Consider the following 17,926-nt stretch of genomic DNA (forward strand, 5'->3'; position numbering starts at 1 on the left):
TATGTTTGTTTGTTGAATGGATGCCTAAAATTTAATGAATTATGTGAGATTGCACCGTATCATTAAATGTAGATCTTCAGGCCAGGAGCAGGGGCTCCAGTGGCTGAGGCAGGAGGATCCTGAGTTCAAAGCCAGTCTCAGTACTAAGCAACTCTGCAAGACCCTGTTTCTAAATAAAATATAAAATAGGGCTGGGCACATAGCTCAATGGTCAAGTGCCCCTGAGTTCAATCCCCAGTAATCCCCGCCCCCCCCCCCCCAAAAGTAGATCTTTGAAAATACTTGAATACTAGTTATTTGAAAAGTATTATCTTTCAGTGATACATATTCTCAGTTTGAAAGAATTTTCTATAAAGATATTTACAATTTTGGGGAAAAAATCAAAGTAGTGTTTTGAAAATTATGTTGTCAAAAATTTTTTTTTCAAGTATGTTGGCTTCCTTTTCTAAAACGTTTCATGATTTTAAGATGACTGAAGGTAAGGATACGAATTCCAATTTTGAAAAAAGGTATGGTAGAAAACTAAAATGCATGCCTTTACATTCATATTTTGCGCCTGTATGCTATTGGCTCTATTTTTATGTTGTTTGAATGTCTTTTTCTAACATTTAGATTTATAGTGAAGTGTAACATGCAAAAATCAAGATGTTGTCTAACAAGTCAGTGGTGTAACTTTCTACTAGTAACTTTAATAGTTTGGATTCCAGTGAGCGCCCGAAAAATTGAAAGTTACAAAACAAAATACATGATTTTGGAATTGATCACTGTTGTCTGATCAACTTTCCCCAGACTTTTTTAAGAAAACCTTGTAAGTAGTTTACAAAAAAAAAAAAAAAAAAAAAAAAAAAGAAAAGAAATTAAAAACAGTTTTAAGGGAAGGCAGGGAACGACGATGTTAAATCTTACATTATTCCTCCTGCACTGTTGAAGGAAACATGGGTCTGAGGGCCTGCAAACAATTCAAGCTGGCAACAGCGGCCAGGACTGGAGCTCAGAGCGGTAAGTCTTTGGCGAGAGGCCGCGGACCACGGATACGGTGGGGGATTGCCTAGATCGCCTGCAATACCGCGGGTTCAGCGGACCCCCCGCGTGGACTTTACGGGCGGTCGAGGCCAGGGCGCGTGCCTCGCTGAAAGCGGGAGGGAACGCGGAAGAGGGAAAGAACGTTGTGACTTAGGCCTCCAGAGACCTCGCCGCGGCGACGCTGCTGGGCTACCGGGTCGCGAAGCGCCTGTGGGACCCACCGGGCGGAGGAGGGGTCCATATACCCTTCCGCATTTTCCTGGGTCTCTCTCCCGGGCGGTGACGTGACGTGCTGACGGCGGGCCCGAGCCGGGTAGCTGGGCCGCTTTTTGTCAGCTCCGAGCTCGGCCCCTCCTCCCTCCCTCCGCCCTTCCCAGCAGCCGGAGCCCGGCCCAGTGCTCTAGAGAAAGGCCGTCGTGCAGCACCCGCCACCGTCCCTGATTGCTTGTACGCCGGTCCGGTGAGTCTCGGGTGCTACCTTGGCCGTGGGGCCTAGTGCACGCGCGGCGGCCCGGTCCTGGCCTGGTCGGCGGCCCGCAAATCGCCCTTAGGCACTAGGCCGGGCGGAATGGCGCGCGGCCCCGAACAGGCCACGCGGAGGCCGCAATGCCTGGTTGTTCCTAGCGGCAGCGGAGACGCGCTCTTAAGTGGTTGTAGGTTGGGGAGGGGCTGCCCGGTGTTCAGAGGATCTCTGGTGGGCACTACTGCGGACCACGGGCACCGCGCGGGGACTAGGCCTGCCTGGTAGGCGAGGGCTGTAGGCCTGGAGTAAAGGCCGCGGGCTGGCTGGGCGGATTTCGCAATGTAAATATCGCGGGGGAGGGGGCAAGATGGCGGCGGCTTGGGCCTTCAGCGCCCAACGACTGGGCAAGTTGAGGGGTTGGAGGCGCGCCATCTTGAAGGAGGTGTCTGGGAAGAAAATTCCGCTATAGTCTTTAGTGGGTGGGAGAGCAGGCTGCGGCTGCTGGCTCCTAGCCCCTAGCCCCGGATTCCCTGCGCGGAGTCGTGTGCCCGCGCAGGGGCGTGCTCGCTCTTTTCTGTGCCCTCAACACTTGCTGCATTCTTGAGCGGTGGGATTTCTGGCGCACAGTAGCTCTTCCTCCCGCCTCCAGTGCATTTCTGCTGAGCAGCTGCAGTCTGGTATTATTCTGCCCAAGTTAGCTCTTTGCCCCAAGTCCCAGAGGGTTTACCGTCTCACATGTAGCCACCTTAGTTCTTGGGTTGGTGTCAGCAGTAAACCCCACAAAGTAAAACCATAAATGAGCATTAGAGTGACAGAGAAGTGGATTTCCTCTTTAGTGACATTTCGAATATATTAAAAAATAAAGTTTGGTGGTAGAAGAAAAGGACAAGTTGTACAGCACGAAAGCAAAGGAGTAAAGCCTTTTTCCAACAACTGTATTTAAATAATTTGTAATCTTATGTACAGTTTACTTTTTTGCTTAGAAAAGACTGGAGAAGAGGCACATTTGCTTATTGGACAACTAAATGTATAAATGTGATTTGCTGTGCCTGAAATGGTATTATATTTAGTTAAAAAGTCTTAACTCCTCAAATACTTTTGATTGCATAATATTTTGTTTCGCTGGACACTCAAAGCCCAGTGTTAGTTGATAGAAGATTGAAAAGAAAGGTTCTTACACTGCAGACTCAAGTGCAGAAAGTTCTTATTGGGTGTTTAGAGGAGGAGGAGGAGGTTTCCATTTGGATCACCAGGGAAAGGTTTTAAATGGACAATGGCGTTTTGATAAGTTTATTGAAGAATAAGTAAGATTTGTTAGGCAGAGTTTGGAGAAGGAAAAGAAATATTACAACAGTGAAAGTCTTAAGCAATCTTCTTAGTTTGGCCAAACCTCATGATATAGATTGGAAAGTGGTGACATTTCCCACCAGAAAAGCTTGTGATTGTGAAAGTAGCAGAATGGTAGCACACCTGAACAGTAATTATTAGCAGTTCTGGCTCAAGAGGCTAGAACAGTTTCAAAGTTGAGGAATTATGAGAGTTTGTACTAAATTGACTTGTTTTTTCTCTACTTAAAAAATTGTTAAGAATGTGTCTTTTTAGACAATCTCCTGGGTTGCTGCTGCTTGTCCATCCTCAAGTCTCACACCAAATGTCCATTTGCTCATATAAGTATTGCACTCAAAATAGTAAGCAAAACTTTTTATTTACCCTGGTTCAAAAACTACAACAATATTTAAGATTAAGAACAGGTTGGAAAAGTAATATCTGAACTTCGTAAGCTTTCAGTATTCTCAGGCAAACCTTGTCCTAACAGAAGTGGTTATGTGAGGAGAATAACTTTTTTATTATTCCTGAAGCCTCAAATCTGATGCTTTAACTTAGGAAAGTACTAGATGCAGGTGGGCAAGGAAACACATAAAACACTTTTGGTTTTTTCCCTGTAATTTTATGATATGAAAACCAAGTTTTCAATTTTTCTAGACTAAGAGATCAAAGAAGTGATGCTTCATGAGCATACTGATGGAATCTGGAGATACTCAGGTGTATTATAACAATCACAGTTGAGAAGAAGCAGTGCATTGCAGAAGTCTTAAAGCAATTTGCTAATGCATTCTGTTTGTTGACTGTAGAAGTAGTTGCTTTTATATCTTAACAGCTAAAGAACTGTAAAGAAGATAGAATTATATTTTGCACAGTACAGCAGCAAAAAGATGTTCCAGTGCAGCAACAGTGGATTTCCGAGATTGAGGTTAAATTAAACTTAATAGTAAGATGACAGGTAAGTGTAAAACTTTAATGGAGTTTTATCAGAAATAGTTGGACTTTTATTTAATTGTTTACATACACAGGTTTGGGTTTTGATTTTTTTTTTTTTTTTTTTTTTTTTTTTGCCTAAGTGATGAGCTTAATAATTGGAATAAGTGGTGGAATACCTTATTGACCTTATTGACGTTATTTAGGACCAGCGAGGTGTTAGTTTTTAAAATTCATGTATTTTTCAAGTGCTCCTTTCTTATTTTAATAAATGCAGTGTAGAGCTGATATAGCTCAGTTGGTAGAGTGCTTTCCTGGCATACACAAGGCCCTGGGTTCAATCCCCAGCACCACAAAAAGAAAATAAAATGCAGATTATTTTTCACTAATATTGTTTGTACTTGTGCATGCTAGAAACTAAAATTTCTGATTCAAGATCTTTGAAGTATCTTATTCCTAACATTTTTTTCTTTAATCAAACTGAAATGACTGACGTCTAATGTAAATACTTGATCTCTTCTACCTTTTGCTTTTCCTTTATTCTACTTAGATTCCTTTTTTCCCCCTGCTCCTTTAGCTGAAGGGAAATTGCCCTCTGTTGAAGTTCACTTTTTTCTGTTATGTTCTTCTATGCCTTTTTTCATTTGTTATTTGTGATGTCCTACTGCCATTTGTTAGATATACTTACCTAACAAAAATTTTATGTTTCTATTTACTTCTACCAATACTTTTTTTTTTTGTCCCACTTTTTTCCAAATTATATATTTCCAAAATTGGGAAACAATTCAACAGTGTGTTCATTTGAGTATCAAAAGAATGCGTACTTCACAAACCTTGTGTGTTTTGTCTGCCTGCTGTGGTCTTACAATTTACACGAAGGATATCCCTTGAAAATGAATCCTTTATCCTGTTATTTTCAGTCTTTCCATTCTCCCCCCCCCCTCCCCACACACACACACTTTTTTATTATTATTTGTTAATTTTAGGCATACCTGACAGAAGAGTGTATTTTGAAATACAAAGATGGAATATAATTTATTCTAATTAGGATCCCACTCTTGTGATTATGCTTGATATGGAGTTTGACTAGTAGTGTACTTCTAAATGAAAGTAGGAAATTTATATCCTAATTCATGTTACTAATTCTCCCATTCTTTACTTTGTGCGTTATCATTTTTACCCTTTTATTTAGCATTTGCAGTTACTTACTGAACATTGCCTTCCCTACCTCATTGACAGCATCGTTGACTGGTACCAAATTTATTTTACAAATGGCATGTGCCCAGTAATATTCATTAAAAATTCTTTTACATCAGAGTTCCTAAAATAGCTGTGTGCTTCATCTGTTTCTACTCTAAACTCTGAATTTTTCAGGCTTGTTCTTATAGAATAACTTAGATATTGTTTTAGCATTAAATCTATTATAATCCAGTATTTTTTGAGGTCTTCCCTAAACTTTGAAAATCCTAATTATTTATTCCTCTTTGTATCTCTAGCAGAATGATTCAGCCCATGAACTTTATTTATGAAAATATACTTGAATAATTTGAATTGAGAAATATATATGGAGTTTGAGTGGGTCTTCCTTGACTAGTCAGATACTATGTTCTAAATAGTATAAATATTAAGACGTATCATATCCATTTTATGTCTACACATGATCAAATCACAGAACTCAGGAACATTATTTTCTCTACCATGTCTTCACCTCAGTAGACAGGAATGTGAGCAGCCCATTCTTAAAGGAACAAAATTCTTTTTCAAAGCAACATTTTAACAGTAGCCTGTCGTGTGTGTGTGTGTGTGTGTGTGTGTGTGTGTGTGTGTGTTAATGTGAAGAAAGAGCCTAGGTCCTTTAACATGCTAGGTAAAGTACTCTGCAACTGCCTACATCCCCTAAAACCTGGTTATTAAAAGGAATATTTGAAACAAGAAGTTAAAAAAAATTAAAAAATATTCTAAAAGTTAAAGTAACTAATAATATACGAAATATTTAAATTATAAATTACCTTAAAGATGTTGAAAAGCCACTACTCTGATGTAACAAAGTATAACATTTTGTTTGATATTTACTTCTTACCTCTTCTTTTAAAAGAAATAATGTCCTGCAGATCCAATTAAAGAGCTGCCTTATTACTTCCTGTTTCTCTTTTTCCTCGACCAGTATACTCCTATGTATGCCCAAGACAATTTGTATTTTAATGTTCTATAAAGTTGATATTGTACATGTCATTTTATATATTATTTTTACTTCACTGAGTTTTTCAGACATAGACACATATATTTTCCATATATGACATGGATCTAGTTTGTTCTTGAAATGTGATTTTGGATCCCTGGGAAGCTGTCACTGAGGGTGTCTGAGCAGCACACTTCTAATAAAAATACTAAAAAGTTATTTACCTTTCTTATTTTGATACTTCCGTGAATATAGTGTACAGTGCAGTTTTGCTGAGACTACATGATAAATGACTTTTCAAAAACTCAATGACAGAAGGAAATAAGGAATCCATCTGACTTAGGAAGATGTTAAACAGACCTGGGATTGGTGGTGTACACCTATACTTCTAACAGCTCTGGAGGCTGAGGCAGGAGAGCATCCATCCCTGAGTTCAGTCTAAAGTACCCCCCGCCACCCCATGCTCCTCTCCAAAATAAAAGTTAGAGAGATTTGCAATGAAGTTAATTTTTTTAATTTCAAAAAATTTTCATTATAAATATTGTTTTATGCTTTCATTTTGTGATTTATTATTTTAAGTGAAAAAAATGTAATAAATCTTTTAAAAATTATTTAGCTTAAATTTTTTTAATGGTAAATAAATAATGATAGTATAACTTAGAGATAGCATAGTTGGATAGAGTGAGGTGGTCATATCAATTTTATAGTTTAGTTCCCCATAGCTATACTATGGAACCAACCTAAGTGCCCTCCAACAGATGAATGGATAAAGAAAATGTAATAAATATACACAATGGAATATTATTCGGCCCTATTCAAAAATGGAGTTATGGCATCTGCAAGTAGATGGATGGAGCTGGAGACAATCATGTTAAGTGAAATAAGCCAGTCCCCCCAAAACCAGTGACTAAATGTTCTCTTTGATATGTGGATGCTATGTCAAAATAAACAGGAAAGGGAACTGGGGAGGAGAAGTTCACTGGATTAGACAAAGGGGAATGAAGATAAGGGGAGACAAAGGGGAATGAAGGTGAGGGGAAACAGGAATAGGAAAGACAGAAGAATGAATCCAGCATATCTTTCCTGTGGTCATATAAGAAAATACAACCAGTGTTAACTCCATATCTTGTACAACCACAGAACTGGGAAGTTATAATCCATGTATGTATGATATGTCAAAATACATTCTTCTGTAGTATATAACTAAAAGTACAAATTTAAAAAAATTTAAAAAGCAAGAGACTCTGGAGTTCTTAAGTTTTTCAAATTTATAGAGCCCCGAGGTGAAAAAAATTGAGAGATCACTAATCTATTAATATTTTATTCAGGTTTATAAACATTATGTGGTTTGTTTATCTATTAGGTTCAATTGGGTTGGTTGTATGCAACTCTGAAGCAGTGCTTCGGTGAACATCTTTATACATAATTTTTCTCTCTTGATTCAAGTGGAATTCATCTCTTATAGTATATTTCTAGTGTCAACTTTGCTGTGAATTGTTAAATCATTTTCATAATGCTTGTACTTAGTTCCTACTAAATTGTGTAAATGAGTCTCTATATCATTGCCACAAATTTTAGTTTTTTCCAAATTTGGAGGGGTAGAATGTTACATGTGTTAGATTACTGTTGAGATTGAACTTTGCCACCTGCCCTTCTTGCCCCTGTATATTCAGTCTTTTTCTTTTTCAATAAATATTTATACAAAACTATTCTTGACCCAATATGCCCTTGGTTTGTTAATTTATTATATTGTTCTTATGTTCCACATAAACATGATTTACTGATTATATACATTGTAGGAATCTTTTTAGTCTGTGGCTTTCTTTATCCTTGTTTTTAGGGTGTTTTATTGAATAAGACTTAATTCAGAGAAATGTCTTTAATTTTTTTTATAACTTCTAATTTTAAGAAATTCTTTTTCTATCACAAAGTTATAAACAGTCTGTTTTTTGTTTTGGGTTTTTTTTTTTTTTTTTCCCCTATAAATGTGTGTTTTCTTTTGATTGGCTGAAATCCAGGGCTTCATTCATGCTGGCCAAGCTATGGTTCACGGTCCTTGTACTTAGTTCCTACTAAATTGTATATGAGGCTCTATATCATTGACAAGAATTTAATTTTTTTAACAACTTTTTTTTTTTTAAGAACATTAACCTAAAAATTTGGGTAGTATTCTAACCTTTTTAGTTAAGTCTTTTTCCATACTAGTAATAAAATTCAACTCATGGGGTATATCAGATTCTCTTATGTGTATTTTACGTTGGTCTTGGTCTCAGTATTTAGCCATGTAGAACAAAGGTTTTGATAAACATTGGCCTGTTGTCCCCATTCCCCCTATGCTGTAAGTTAAACCCATGCCTACTCAAGGTAAGGCAAGTATTCTTTGCTCAGCTGTCCTCCCAATCAATACATCTTTTATTTGTATTTCCATAATATCAGTTTTCATCACCTTCAAGATTGTTATCGTAACAATATGTGTACAATTCTAAGATTTTATTAATATATTAACATTTGTATATCAATTCCCCATGATAAGTTTTTGTGTTTTGTTTTTTTAATATGTGAATCTGTAAGCTAGGAACTTATAAACAGGTGAAACAACTAAGTGGTGGAGCAGAATTTGAATTTCACTGTGTAGCCTTTGTTGACTGTATTTTGTATTTTTGCCATTGTGCATAGCAATTTCAAAATGTTATAACCACCATTTCTTATAGTTTGTGATAGAAATTCTACTAATTATGCAATCTTACTGAAAAATAACAAGACAATAATACATACATCTTAAAATCAGAATATATTTCACAACTGAAAGAACAATGACACCTAGGTAGTGGTCTTGATGCGTTATCACTGTTCATAGTACTAATGAATTGTTCATTTTGACATCAGTTCAAATGAATTAGATGTTATCCGACAGTTTGCTAATGTGTCATGTGAACTGATCATTTTGTTATCAACAAAATTTTGTTATTTTGTTATCAACAAAATTGTTATCTACAGAATTGCAGCCATTACTATCACTACATGTTGGTAATGCCTACTATCCAATCTGAAGATCAGGTAGAATAATTTGATCTCAGAAAATTGTAATAAATTTCAGAGTAACCAGAGTCTGGTTTGATTGAATTTATTGCTTAAAAAAGAATTGGATAATTGAGTGTCCATATTGAAAAGAAGCTCCTTAGCATATATTTGTGTAGTCCTAGTTGAATGGTAGGAGAGAATGGGATAAGTAAAACAATATTTTTCATCAAACAGGATTATCAGCATCGGGATAATCTTTTACTTGAAAGCAGATTTGACATGTTTATTAAGCATGCTTCATCACTGGCGGTCTCATTGTTCAGAGGACTGTTGTTAGAAAGAAACGAAGGTTATACAGCTTTTGAGTAGAAATGTGAGCCCAGAATAATCACATGAGTTAAATAAAGTTTATCAATTTCCTACATCAATTTCTTCCGTTACATTTTTCTTTCTGTTAGAATGATTATTTTAAACTATAAATTTAAGAACTGTAGCGTATGTAAGATAAAAATTCTAAATGATGACATAGTGTTCATTAGGCAGTGATTTTAATGAGTGATAACTTCCTTAATGTAGTGAATAAACAGCAGTAATACTATTTAATGGTTTGTTTGGTTTTAGTTTTCTAACTAGCTATATTTTCTTTGAACAATGTTAGATTTACTTTCCAGCAGTCCAGGTACTTTAAAGATTTAAATACTTCCAATATTTTGGTTTTACATATTAGTTTTGAATTATTTTGGAGGTTTTTAAAGTTTTCTTTCCAGTTTGAAAGTTTTCATAGTAGAAAGTAAAATTGGGGGGAAGTTTTTGTTTGATCTCCTTATCTTTCTCCTTTTTAAGTATCAACAACCCTCAAGAGGGATATATGTGTATTTGTATGGTTTTCCTGTTTTTTCCGTCTTTCTTCCTAGTGTTGGGAATTGAACTCAAGATGCTTTACTACTGAGATACACCCTGGCTTTGCTTTTTATTTTGAGACCTGGTCTTACTAACTTGCAAGAGAATGGCCTCAAAATTGTGATCTTCCTTTCTTAGCTTCCCAGTCCCCTAGCATTACAGCCAAGCATCACTGTACTCACCTCGTTTTTTTTTTTTTTTAAGAACTGTTTTTATTGACATTTAATATTAATCATTTTATTCCTTTTTAAAATTATTACTAATGTGTCACTATTTAATTAGATTTGAAAGGGTTTTTTTTTTGATCCTTTTTGTTCATGTGTTTTCACCTGTGCTTTGAATTTATTATGCCATTCCTTTTTTAGTTTGGGGGGCAGGGAAGAAGATGGAGTTGCTGTTTTAGCTCATTGACATTTAATGTAAACTATTTTTTTTTCTTAACTGCAGATGTATTTTTTTTAAAAAAACAGTTTTCTTCTTAGCACACTATAGTTCATCTTTTTCTTTTTCTTTTGCTTTTTTTTAACCCAGAGGCCTTTAACTACTGTGCCACATCTCAGCCCCTTTTAATACTTTAATTAGAGAAAGGGTCTCAATGAATTATTTAGGGCCTCACTGAGTTACTGAGGCTGGCACCATCCACCTGCCTCAGCCTTCCAGGCTTCTCAAGGTTATGATTTTACTTCTTGAACTGTACTATTAGGTACCTAGCTTCAGGGCTATTCCATTTAACATTAAGCATTAATTCATTTTAAAATGAATGCTTCTTATCTTGAAATCTTTTATTTTAAAATCAAATAACTTTTTCTTTCCTTTATTTTGTATTTATGTTTCCTATAAAAATTATAGGAACATTTTTAAAAAGTGCAAATATTTATGTATGTTTTTACACACACACTTAGATGTATAAAAATAAATTATGAAATATCAAGTATAAAATGTTTATTATATTGTTTCATGTTATAAGTATTTGTGTATGTATTTTTATATACACATGTGTATATAAAAATATGTACAAATACTTACATATATGTGTATATACATATGTGTGTGTGTGTGTAGTAAAGAGCATGTGATTTTTTAAAATGCCTTTTGAGATAGGCTTGATGGTGCATGCTTATATTTTCAGTAAAGTACAGGATGAAGAGGCAAAGGACAAAATGGAAATTGAAGGATTTGCATGTTAAATTAGTAATATACTCTCTCAGAATTAAAAAAAATAAAATAAAAATGTTCCTTGAGCAATTATTATGTAACAGGAGTTATTAATCTTCTATTAGAAAAATTTTTATTATAATTTCTGGTTTCTGTATACCTCTATTTTATTTATATTTCATCTCTAATTTTTGTCTTTTTTTAGTCACTTTGCTTAGATATTTGTTAACATTTGGTTTCAAATGGGGAAGGAAATTAGAGTATTTCTTTTAGTTTTAAACTTGTATCTGAAGACTTGTTTTGTACCGGGAAAAAAGAAAATATGAAAATTTCTGTGCTAGGTGAGCAAAAGATAGGTTGAAAAGAATGATAACTAAGGAAAACAGTGTTTAAACTTTATTAGATCAAAAATATTATAAAAATAGCTTAAAATTACAGTAAAAGTCACTTTTGAGGAGGATGTTCATTTTCAATTTATAAATTGAAAATGTGCATCCTCAAAAAGTGACTTTTGTCATAAATAGTATAGTATGTATCATTCTACTTAATAAAAGTAATCTGTTGTTGAGAAGCAGTTACAGTTTATCAGGTAAAAGTTTTTAATTTAATCCCCATTGAGATTGAGGCTAAGGTAATGTAGATTTTAAATTAAATTAGTTGAAATGTATGTAAGAAATAAAACTGAATGATGGTAGAGTATGACGATCATTATTATCCAAAGTACAGGTATGAAGGCACAAATTTTTGTGAATATACCAGAGATATGAGAAATTGTGCTCTATATGTGTAATAAGAATTGTCATGTCTTCTGCTGCCTTGCTAAATAGCTTGATGTTGACATTGAACTTAGCGTCCTCCTTTTTCAGCTTGCCTAATTATTGGGAATTATAGGTGTATACCTAACTAAATGACAGCCTTCTTAAAAATGTGCAACAGAATAGGGGTAACGTGCCCTTGAGTTCAATCTCCAGTTCCAAACTAGACCAAGTTTGGGAGGCTGAGGCCAAGCCAACCTCATCAAATTAATAAGGCCTTAAGCAACTTACTAAGAATCTATCTCAAAAATATAAAAAAAAATAAATAACTGGGGATGTAGGTCATTGTAATGTGCCCCATTTCAATGTCCAATACCCACTTCCCCCTCATAAAAGCAAATAAAAGAGCTTAAGATAAATAGGAATATGAACTTTAAAAAACCTAACACTACTTTGCTAATAGTAAAGATATATTATTGTGAAATAAATATAATGAAATAATCAAATTCTTTCTTATAAAATTGTTATTAAAAATTGAAATTTTTACTTTTATGTGTACTAAATTTAAGACCTAAAGGAAAGGATAGCTGTGATATAGAAAAGTTAAAATATTAAGGCGTCAGGTTTTTCCAAATTAGTTTTATAATTGCTAATTTAGTTCCAAAAAAAAATCTCAAAACAGTGTTCTTTTAAAAGAAGTGTAAATACCTATGTTGCAAGGCACAGAATGTGTATACAAACTTCAGAAGGAAAAAAAATTAGGACATTAATTGTACATTTTTTTTATTAAGATTGGTAAAAATTGTCAGTAGTGCTAATTCTCAGTGCTTACTAGGTTTGAGAAAATAGACACATACACATTACTAGTAATGGAATGTCAATTGCTCAAAGTCATTTTTTTTTTTTTATTATTATTACTGATAGCAAATGGCAGTTTCCAATTGGAGAGAATAGGGTTTAATGAATACAGAGTTTTAGTTTTTAAGATGAAAATGTTACATGTAGGTGGTGGTAATTGTTGTATAACATATCGTAGACAATTAAAATGGTTAAGATAGTAATATTTTTTATTATTTATATTTTACCACAAGTTTAGAAAAATGAGTAAAAAACTTTAATTTACAGCACACAGAAACAATAAACCCTGAGAGTGAGAAGAATCTGATTTCTAAAGTTACCAAATGATAAACTGCAAAATGTTTAGTTTTTTTTTACTGTAAAATTAAATTTATTTAAGAAAATACACACAATTCCATCTTGTTATATAAAATAAAAATTTCTTGTGTTTTGAGGGGCAGGAGAAGGAAAGAGTTATCTTTTCACCAAATCTTATATGAGCTCACTTCCCATTGCTTTGGTTTCATTTGAATCTTTTTTGAGGCTTTTTTTTTTTTTTTTAGAAGTTCTTTTTTGTTTGATTTTTTAAATTTATATATGACAGTGGAATGCATTACAATTCCCAAAGTCATCTTCTAAAGAGCATCTTAATGGTATCTATGAAATTTTTATGTGTGTAATATTCTGAGTAATTTGATTTTTTTTTTTTTTTAAACACATATTCTTGTAGACATGTACCCACTAAAAAAATAAACAAATTTGCTGGGCTCATTTCACAAAAAGTTAAACAATCTTCTTATCATTTTAAAGTAGTAATGTATACCAGACTCTGCAGTGACCAGAAGTGCAAATGATAGAAGTGACTATTAAATTCTTTGATAGAACATTTCTCAATAATCCCTATCTATTGGGAGTAAGAAAACATTCTTGGGAACATAAGTCTTAAAATGCTGTAATGTCACTGCCCACATTACCCAGAGTACAGAAGTCCCCTCCTAGATATTTAGTCCTCCAAATCAGTAAGGAACCCCCAGTATTCTGACTTTTTGATACCTTCAATTTGGTTTGCTAGTATTTGTACTTTGTAAGAATGGATGATGCATAAAAAGTGAATATTTTTGTGCCTTTTCAGAGCAACATTCTGTGAGATTTATCTATAATTTATATGTAGATATGATTCTCTTTAGTTTATAATACTGTTATGTAAAAATTCTATAATGGATTTAACCACTGTGAAGATGTTTAACATCTACTATTTATGCTCATGAGCATTTTCAAGGAATACCGTCAACAGACATTCTCACATTCATGCATATATTCTAGTTAGATACACACATAAGAAATGAGTTTTAATAGGATGTTAGTAGAGTACTGAGGTTAAAGTTTTAAAAATAGACATGACATAGTACACTTTTTTTTGAGAATCAAGATATTTCTGCATTTGCTGATATTTTAAAAACAAAGAGTTGGCAGCCTTTTTAATGTAGTACTCCATTGCTACATAGAAATTTTTTGAATACTATTTTTTGCTTTTCCATTCTTGAACTCAGAAGTTTTTCTGTTTTGAGTTTCTGTTTACATCAAATGAAACTGAGAAGCTTGACTTGCTTCAAATAATAATTTGTCCTCAATTTCTTCATCTTATTTAATAATATTGGTTATTAGTTTACATTGTTAAAAACAGTAGTGTTAAAGGGCATCCTGGTCTTAATTCTGACTTTTTTTTGGAAATAATATGTAGTGCTTACCCCTTAAGATTAACACGTGGCATTCTTTTTTAAAATGATAGGATTATTTCTTTGTGTGAGCCCATAGACACTGCTGTAGCAAATGTGGGCTAAATGTGAGATTCTATTTATATATGTATACACACATACTCATATTTTTACTGTATTAAGAACACATTATTTAGCCATAGAGTGATTGTTTTGTTTGTGTTTGTCAAAAATAAGTGTTGAATTCCAGCTTTTCATCATGTATTGAGAATGTCATGAGGTTTCCTCTCTGAATATGGTCTATTGGCTTCTTCCTTCTCTTACTGAAAAATGTTACTTTATCAAGATCTATGTTCTTGCTTTAAATAATGGTTGACATTTGCAAGCACTTGGCTTGGGTTTGATAAATAATAAGTTTGGGATTGATATGAATAAATTTGATGTTTTGCTTTTTAATGATAATTGGTTTTATAGAAGAAATTGTGAGCACTCTTAATATTAGCATATTGGAATAGTCTAAAATAATTCTGAATTTTTTTAAAATTTATTTATTTATTTTGATGCTCTAGGATTTCTTATAGATTTTAAAATGACCTGTTCCTGAGAACTGAACAGCAGCAACAAAAAATTCCCAGGAAACCATTTAGGCTTGAAGTTGTTTGAAAGGGTAACATAGTGTAATTTTCTCAAAATAGTTTTTACTAGGATTGGTGAAGTCTTATCTCTTTGATTTAATACTAGTAATTTAATGTTTCCAAATAGATCTGTTAAATTAATTTTTTTTACCCTATACTGGCATAGATTATACATTCTATTACAAGTAGTTTCATTTTTTTAAATAATTATGATTTTTTGTTTGTTTGTTTCAGAATTCATATTTGTATTGTTCAGTTTTTCTCCTTTGGCTAGTTGACTAGGTTTTAGATTTTTTCCTCTCTTCTTAATGCCTTATCCACTAAAGGGCCAGGTTTGTTTTTTGGCTTCTTAATTTAACAAGTTACTTGAATCCTTAGCTTTGCTCCCTGTATGTATTAGTGACTGCAGAATAAATGCTTACAGTTATTCATCTTAGCTTTGCACCATAATTTCCTCATGTGCCAAATTCTGTTATAAGTTAGGCAAGGTGGTATATGCTTATAGTTCCAGCTGTTCAGGAGGTTGATTAGTTCAAGACCATCCTGGGCAACATAATAATATTTCTCTCATAAAAAAAGAGAAATTCTGTTAGCAATAGTTTTAAGTAGCTTAAGTGTATATTTTTTCCTAGCATATAGGATAAATTTGTGTTTGAAGGATTGGAAAGTAATAACGTTAATTGAGGAAGCCAGAATCCAAACAAGTGATTTTACATAAAATTTTAAAAAGCATATACTTTTCAGAAACTAATGTGGCAAAGAAGTAGTTTATTGTAGTGTGCCCAGGAGATAGTATGGAACAGATCAAGAGCTATAAAATTGTAAATTTTAAATATATTATTTTCTTGTTTTCCAAAAGAAAATATATAATTATACTTTTAACTTAGAATTATGTTTTTGCTGTTTTGAAAAGCAGAGGTCGCCTACCTTTCACCTAAGAACTAGGGATTGAACTCAGGGCTACATTTCTAGCCCTTTTATTTTTGTTTTGAGACATGGTCACCCTGAGTCCCAAGTAGTAGAATTATAGGAGTCTATCACCATGCCCAGTAATGATGGAAGAATAATTTAATGTATTTCTGAGATTTTCTCTATGCCTTATTTTTCTTAGAACTGCAAATTCTTCAACTATGACTTCTTTGCAGGAAGCTGATGATTTTAATTTCTGTTCTCTGTAGTCATGAATTTTATAATTTGAGGAGGGAAGTGATTTTGAGATGATGTTCTATGCACTATTGTCAGCAAAAATAATAAAGGTTAATAAAACTACATATAGTAGCACAGTTAAAAGTGAATTAGGAAATAAGAGCTAAGAAAATCAATTAGGAGGGTTGTGTGTGTGCTGTACTTAAAAAAAAGGTAAAAGAAATTATAGATCACTTCAAAGGAAGTATGCAGGTTCTTTGTCATTATTTTTATTTACTTTTTTTTTTTTCTGAGCCTAAACCAAGTTTGGAAAATGGCATTATAAAGTTCTTTAATTTCATTTGTTAAGTTCATAAATTTTACAAAAGCAGAACTTTGTTTTGAGCACTTTTTTTTGTAGATAAGCCTCTTGAGCTTATTATGCTCAAATGTGAATTCATTTTTACTACCTTATAGCTGGTACCATTTCAAATTTAACCTTAAAAATAAATTACAAAAATACAATAATACATGTTCACACATATATATACATCTGTAATCAGCAGGTCATTTTAAGAGACATCATTGGCTACAAAGATCTCAAATATTTATAATTAATGGGAAGTTTAAATTTCCGTTTTATAATTTAGTGATCACAAGATTGGAGATTCTATTACATTTCAACATGTAATGAAGTTTTATAGCAACTACTTCAATAGTCATAAAATGTGATGATTCTTAATCCTTGGGTTGCTGCAGGCAACAGGGCCTCTGTGTGTGTGTGTGTGTGTGTGTGTGTGTGTGTGTATGTATGTAAGAAATGTTCTGTATATTCTCAGTAATTTATGTAAGAACTCATTAAACATAAGTTTTGTATATTTTATGTAAGATCACAATTAAAATAAATTTTGAAAACCCAAAACACTCTCACCTGTTTCAGCTGCCCTTGTTCTATAGTTGGTGTATATATCACTGGAATGTTTTGTGCCTTTTTCATTTGTCTTGATAGATAAATCAAATAATTTGGACATTTCTAAATGTAAATACCATGTGATACAAAAAATATGTGATACAAAAAATTAATGTTGGGTATATTTTGTTCCCTGGTTTAGGAGCTGGGACTAATGAGCATTAAAGGCCATGGATGAAGATGAATTTGAATTGCAACCCCAAGAACCAAACTCATTTTTTGATGGAATAGGTATAATTATTGGGTTGTTCTATTTCTCATCTCCCAGGTTTAGAGTTCTTTGTCATGAAGGTGAATTCCCAAATAATCTGATACTGATTCATACTCTTATACCCTGTAATCCTTCCAAAGTCTCATACCACCTCGGTTTTGTTATGCTGTCTGTATTAAAATATTATTATTAACTTCAGTTTTTTCTAATTTTCCCAGTTGTCCTAGGTACTGTTAAAAAGTGTTCTAAGTTTGTTAATTTTATTTCCTTAGTAAGTAGTATATTTTTTACAGTTTCGCTAAACTAAAACAAAGCAAATATATATATATATATATATATATATCAGAATTCTGCATAGTAGAAGTATACTTTGGACCAAATTAATTTTTGTCATAAGGGAGAGAGAGATATCTGTTTCTTCCTCCATACAGTGTATCAGCCAGGATAAGTTTTTGCTTTTAAAGGCTGTCCTTATTCCTTCTTGTACTCTGTGTGTGGCTCACTTAAGCAATAGTGATTATATTTTCTTTTACACTTTGAATCTTTCTGGTCTGTCCACATATCACATCACCTTAATTCCAGCCAGAAAACTGTGCATATGATTAGATTGGAGCCATTAAAATAATCTCCCAATCTTAGGTTCATGTCCTTAGTCATATCTGCAGAATTTCTTTTACCATA

The 17,926-nt window shown here is 33.5% G+C and overlaps 1 protein-coding gene across 5 annotated transcripts in view; it reads left to right on the forward strand.

Moving 5' to 3' along the window:
* The window catches only part of LOC139703460 (zinc finger X-chromosomal protein-like), a 62,455-nt gene that overhangs the window by 24,342 nt on the left and 20,187 nt on the right, over positions 1 to 17,926 (forward strand). For 2 of the 5 annotated variants that reach the window (XM_071606925.1, XM_071606924.1), the window contains one exon: positions 17,177 to 17,265. In XM_071606925.1, coding sequence (XP_071463026.1) covers positions 17,205 to 17,265 — 61 coding nt within the window. In that variant the 5' untranslated portion in view covers positions 17,177 to 17,204. Of the gene's footprint in view, positions 1 to 1,397; positions 1,484 to 3,606; positions 3,768 to 13,871; positions 14,972 to 17,176; positions 17,266 to 17,926 lie in introns of those variants that run through there. The other 3 variants (XM_071606926.1, XM_071606927.1, XM_071606928.1) reach the window with 3 other exon arrangements.

Source organism: Marmota flaviventris, chromosome Y (genome assembly GCF_047511675.1).
Source record: "Marmota flaviventris isolate mMarFla1 chromosome Y, mMarFla1.hap1, whole genome shotgun sequence".
Classification (NCBI taxonomy): Eukaryota; Metazoa; Chordata; class Mammalia; order Rodentia; family Sciuridae; genus Marmota; species Marmota flaviventris.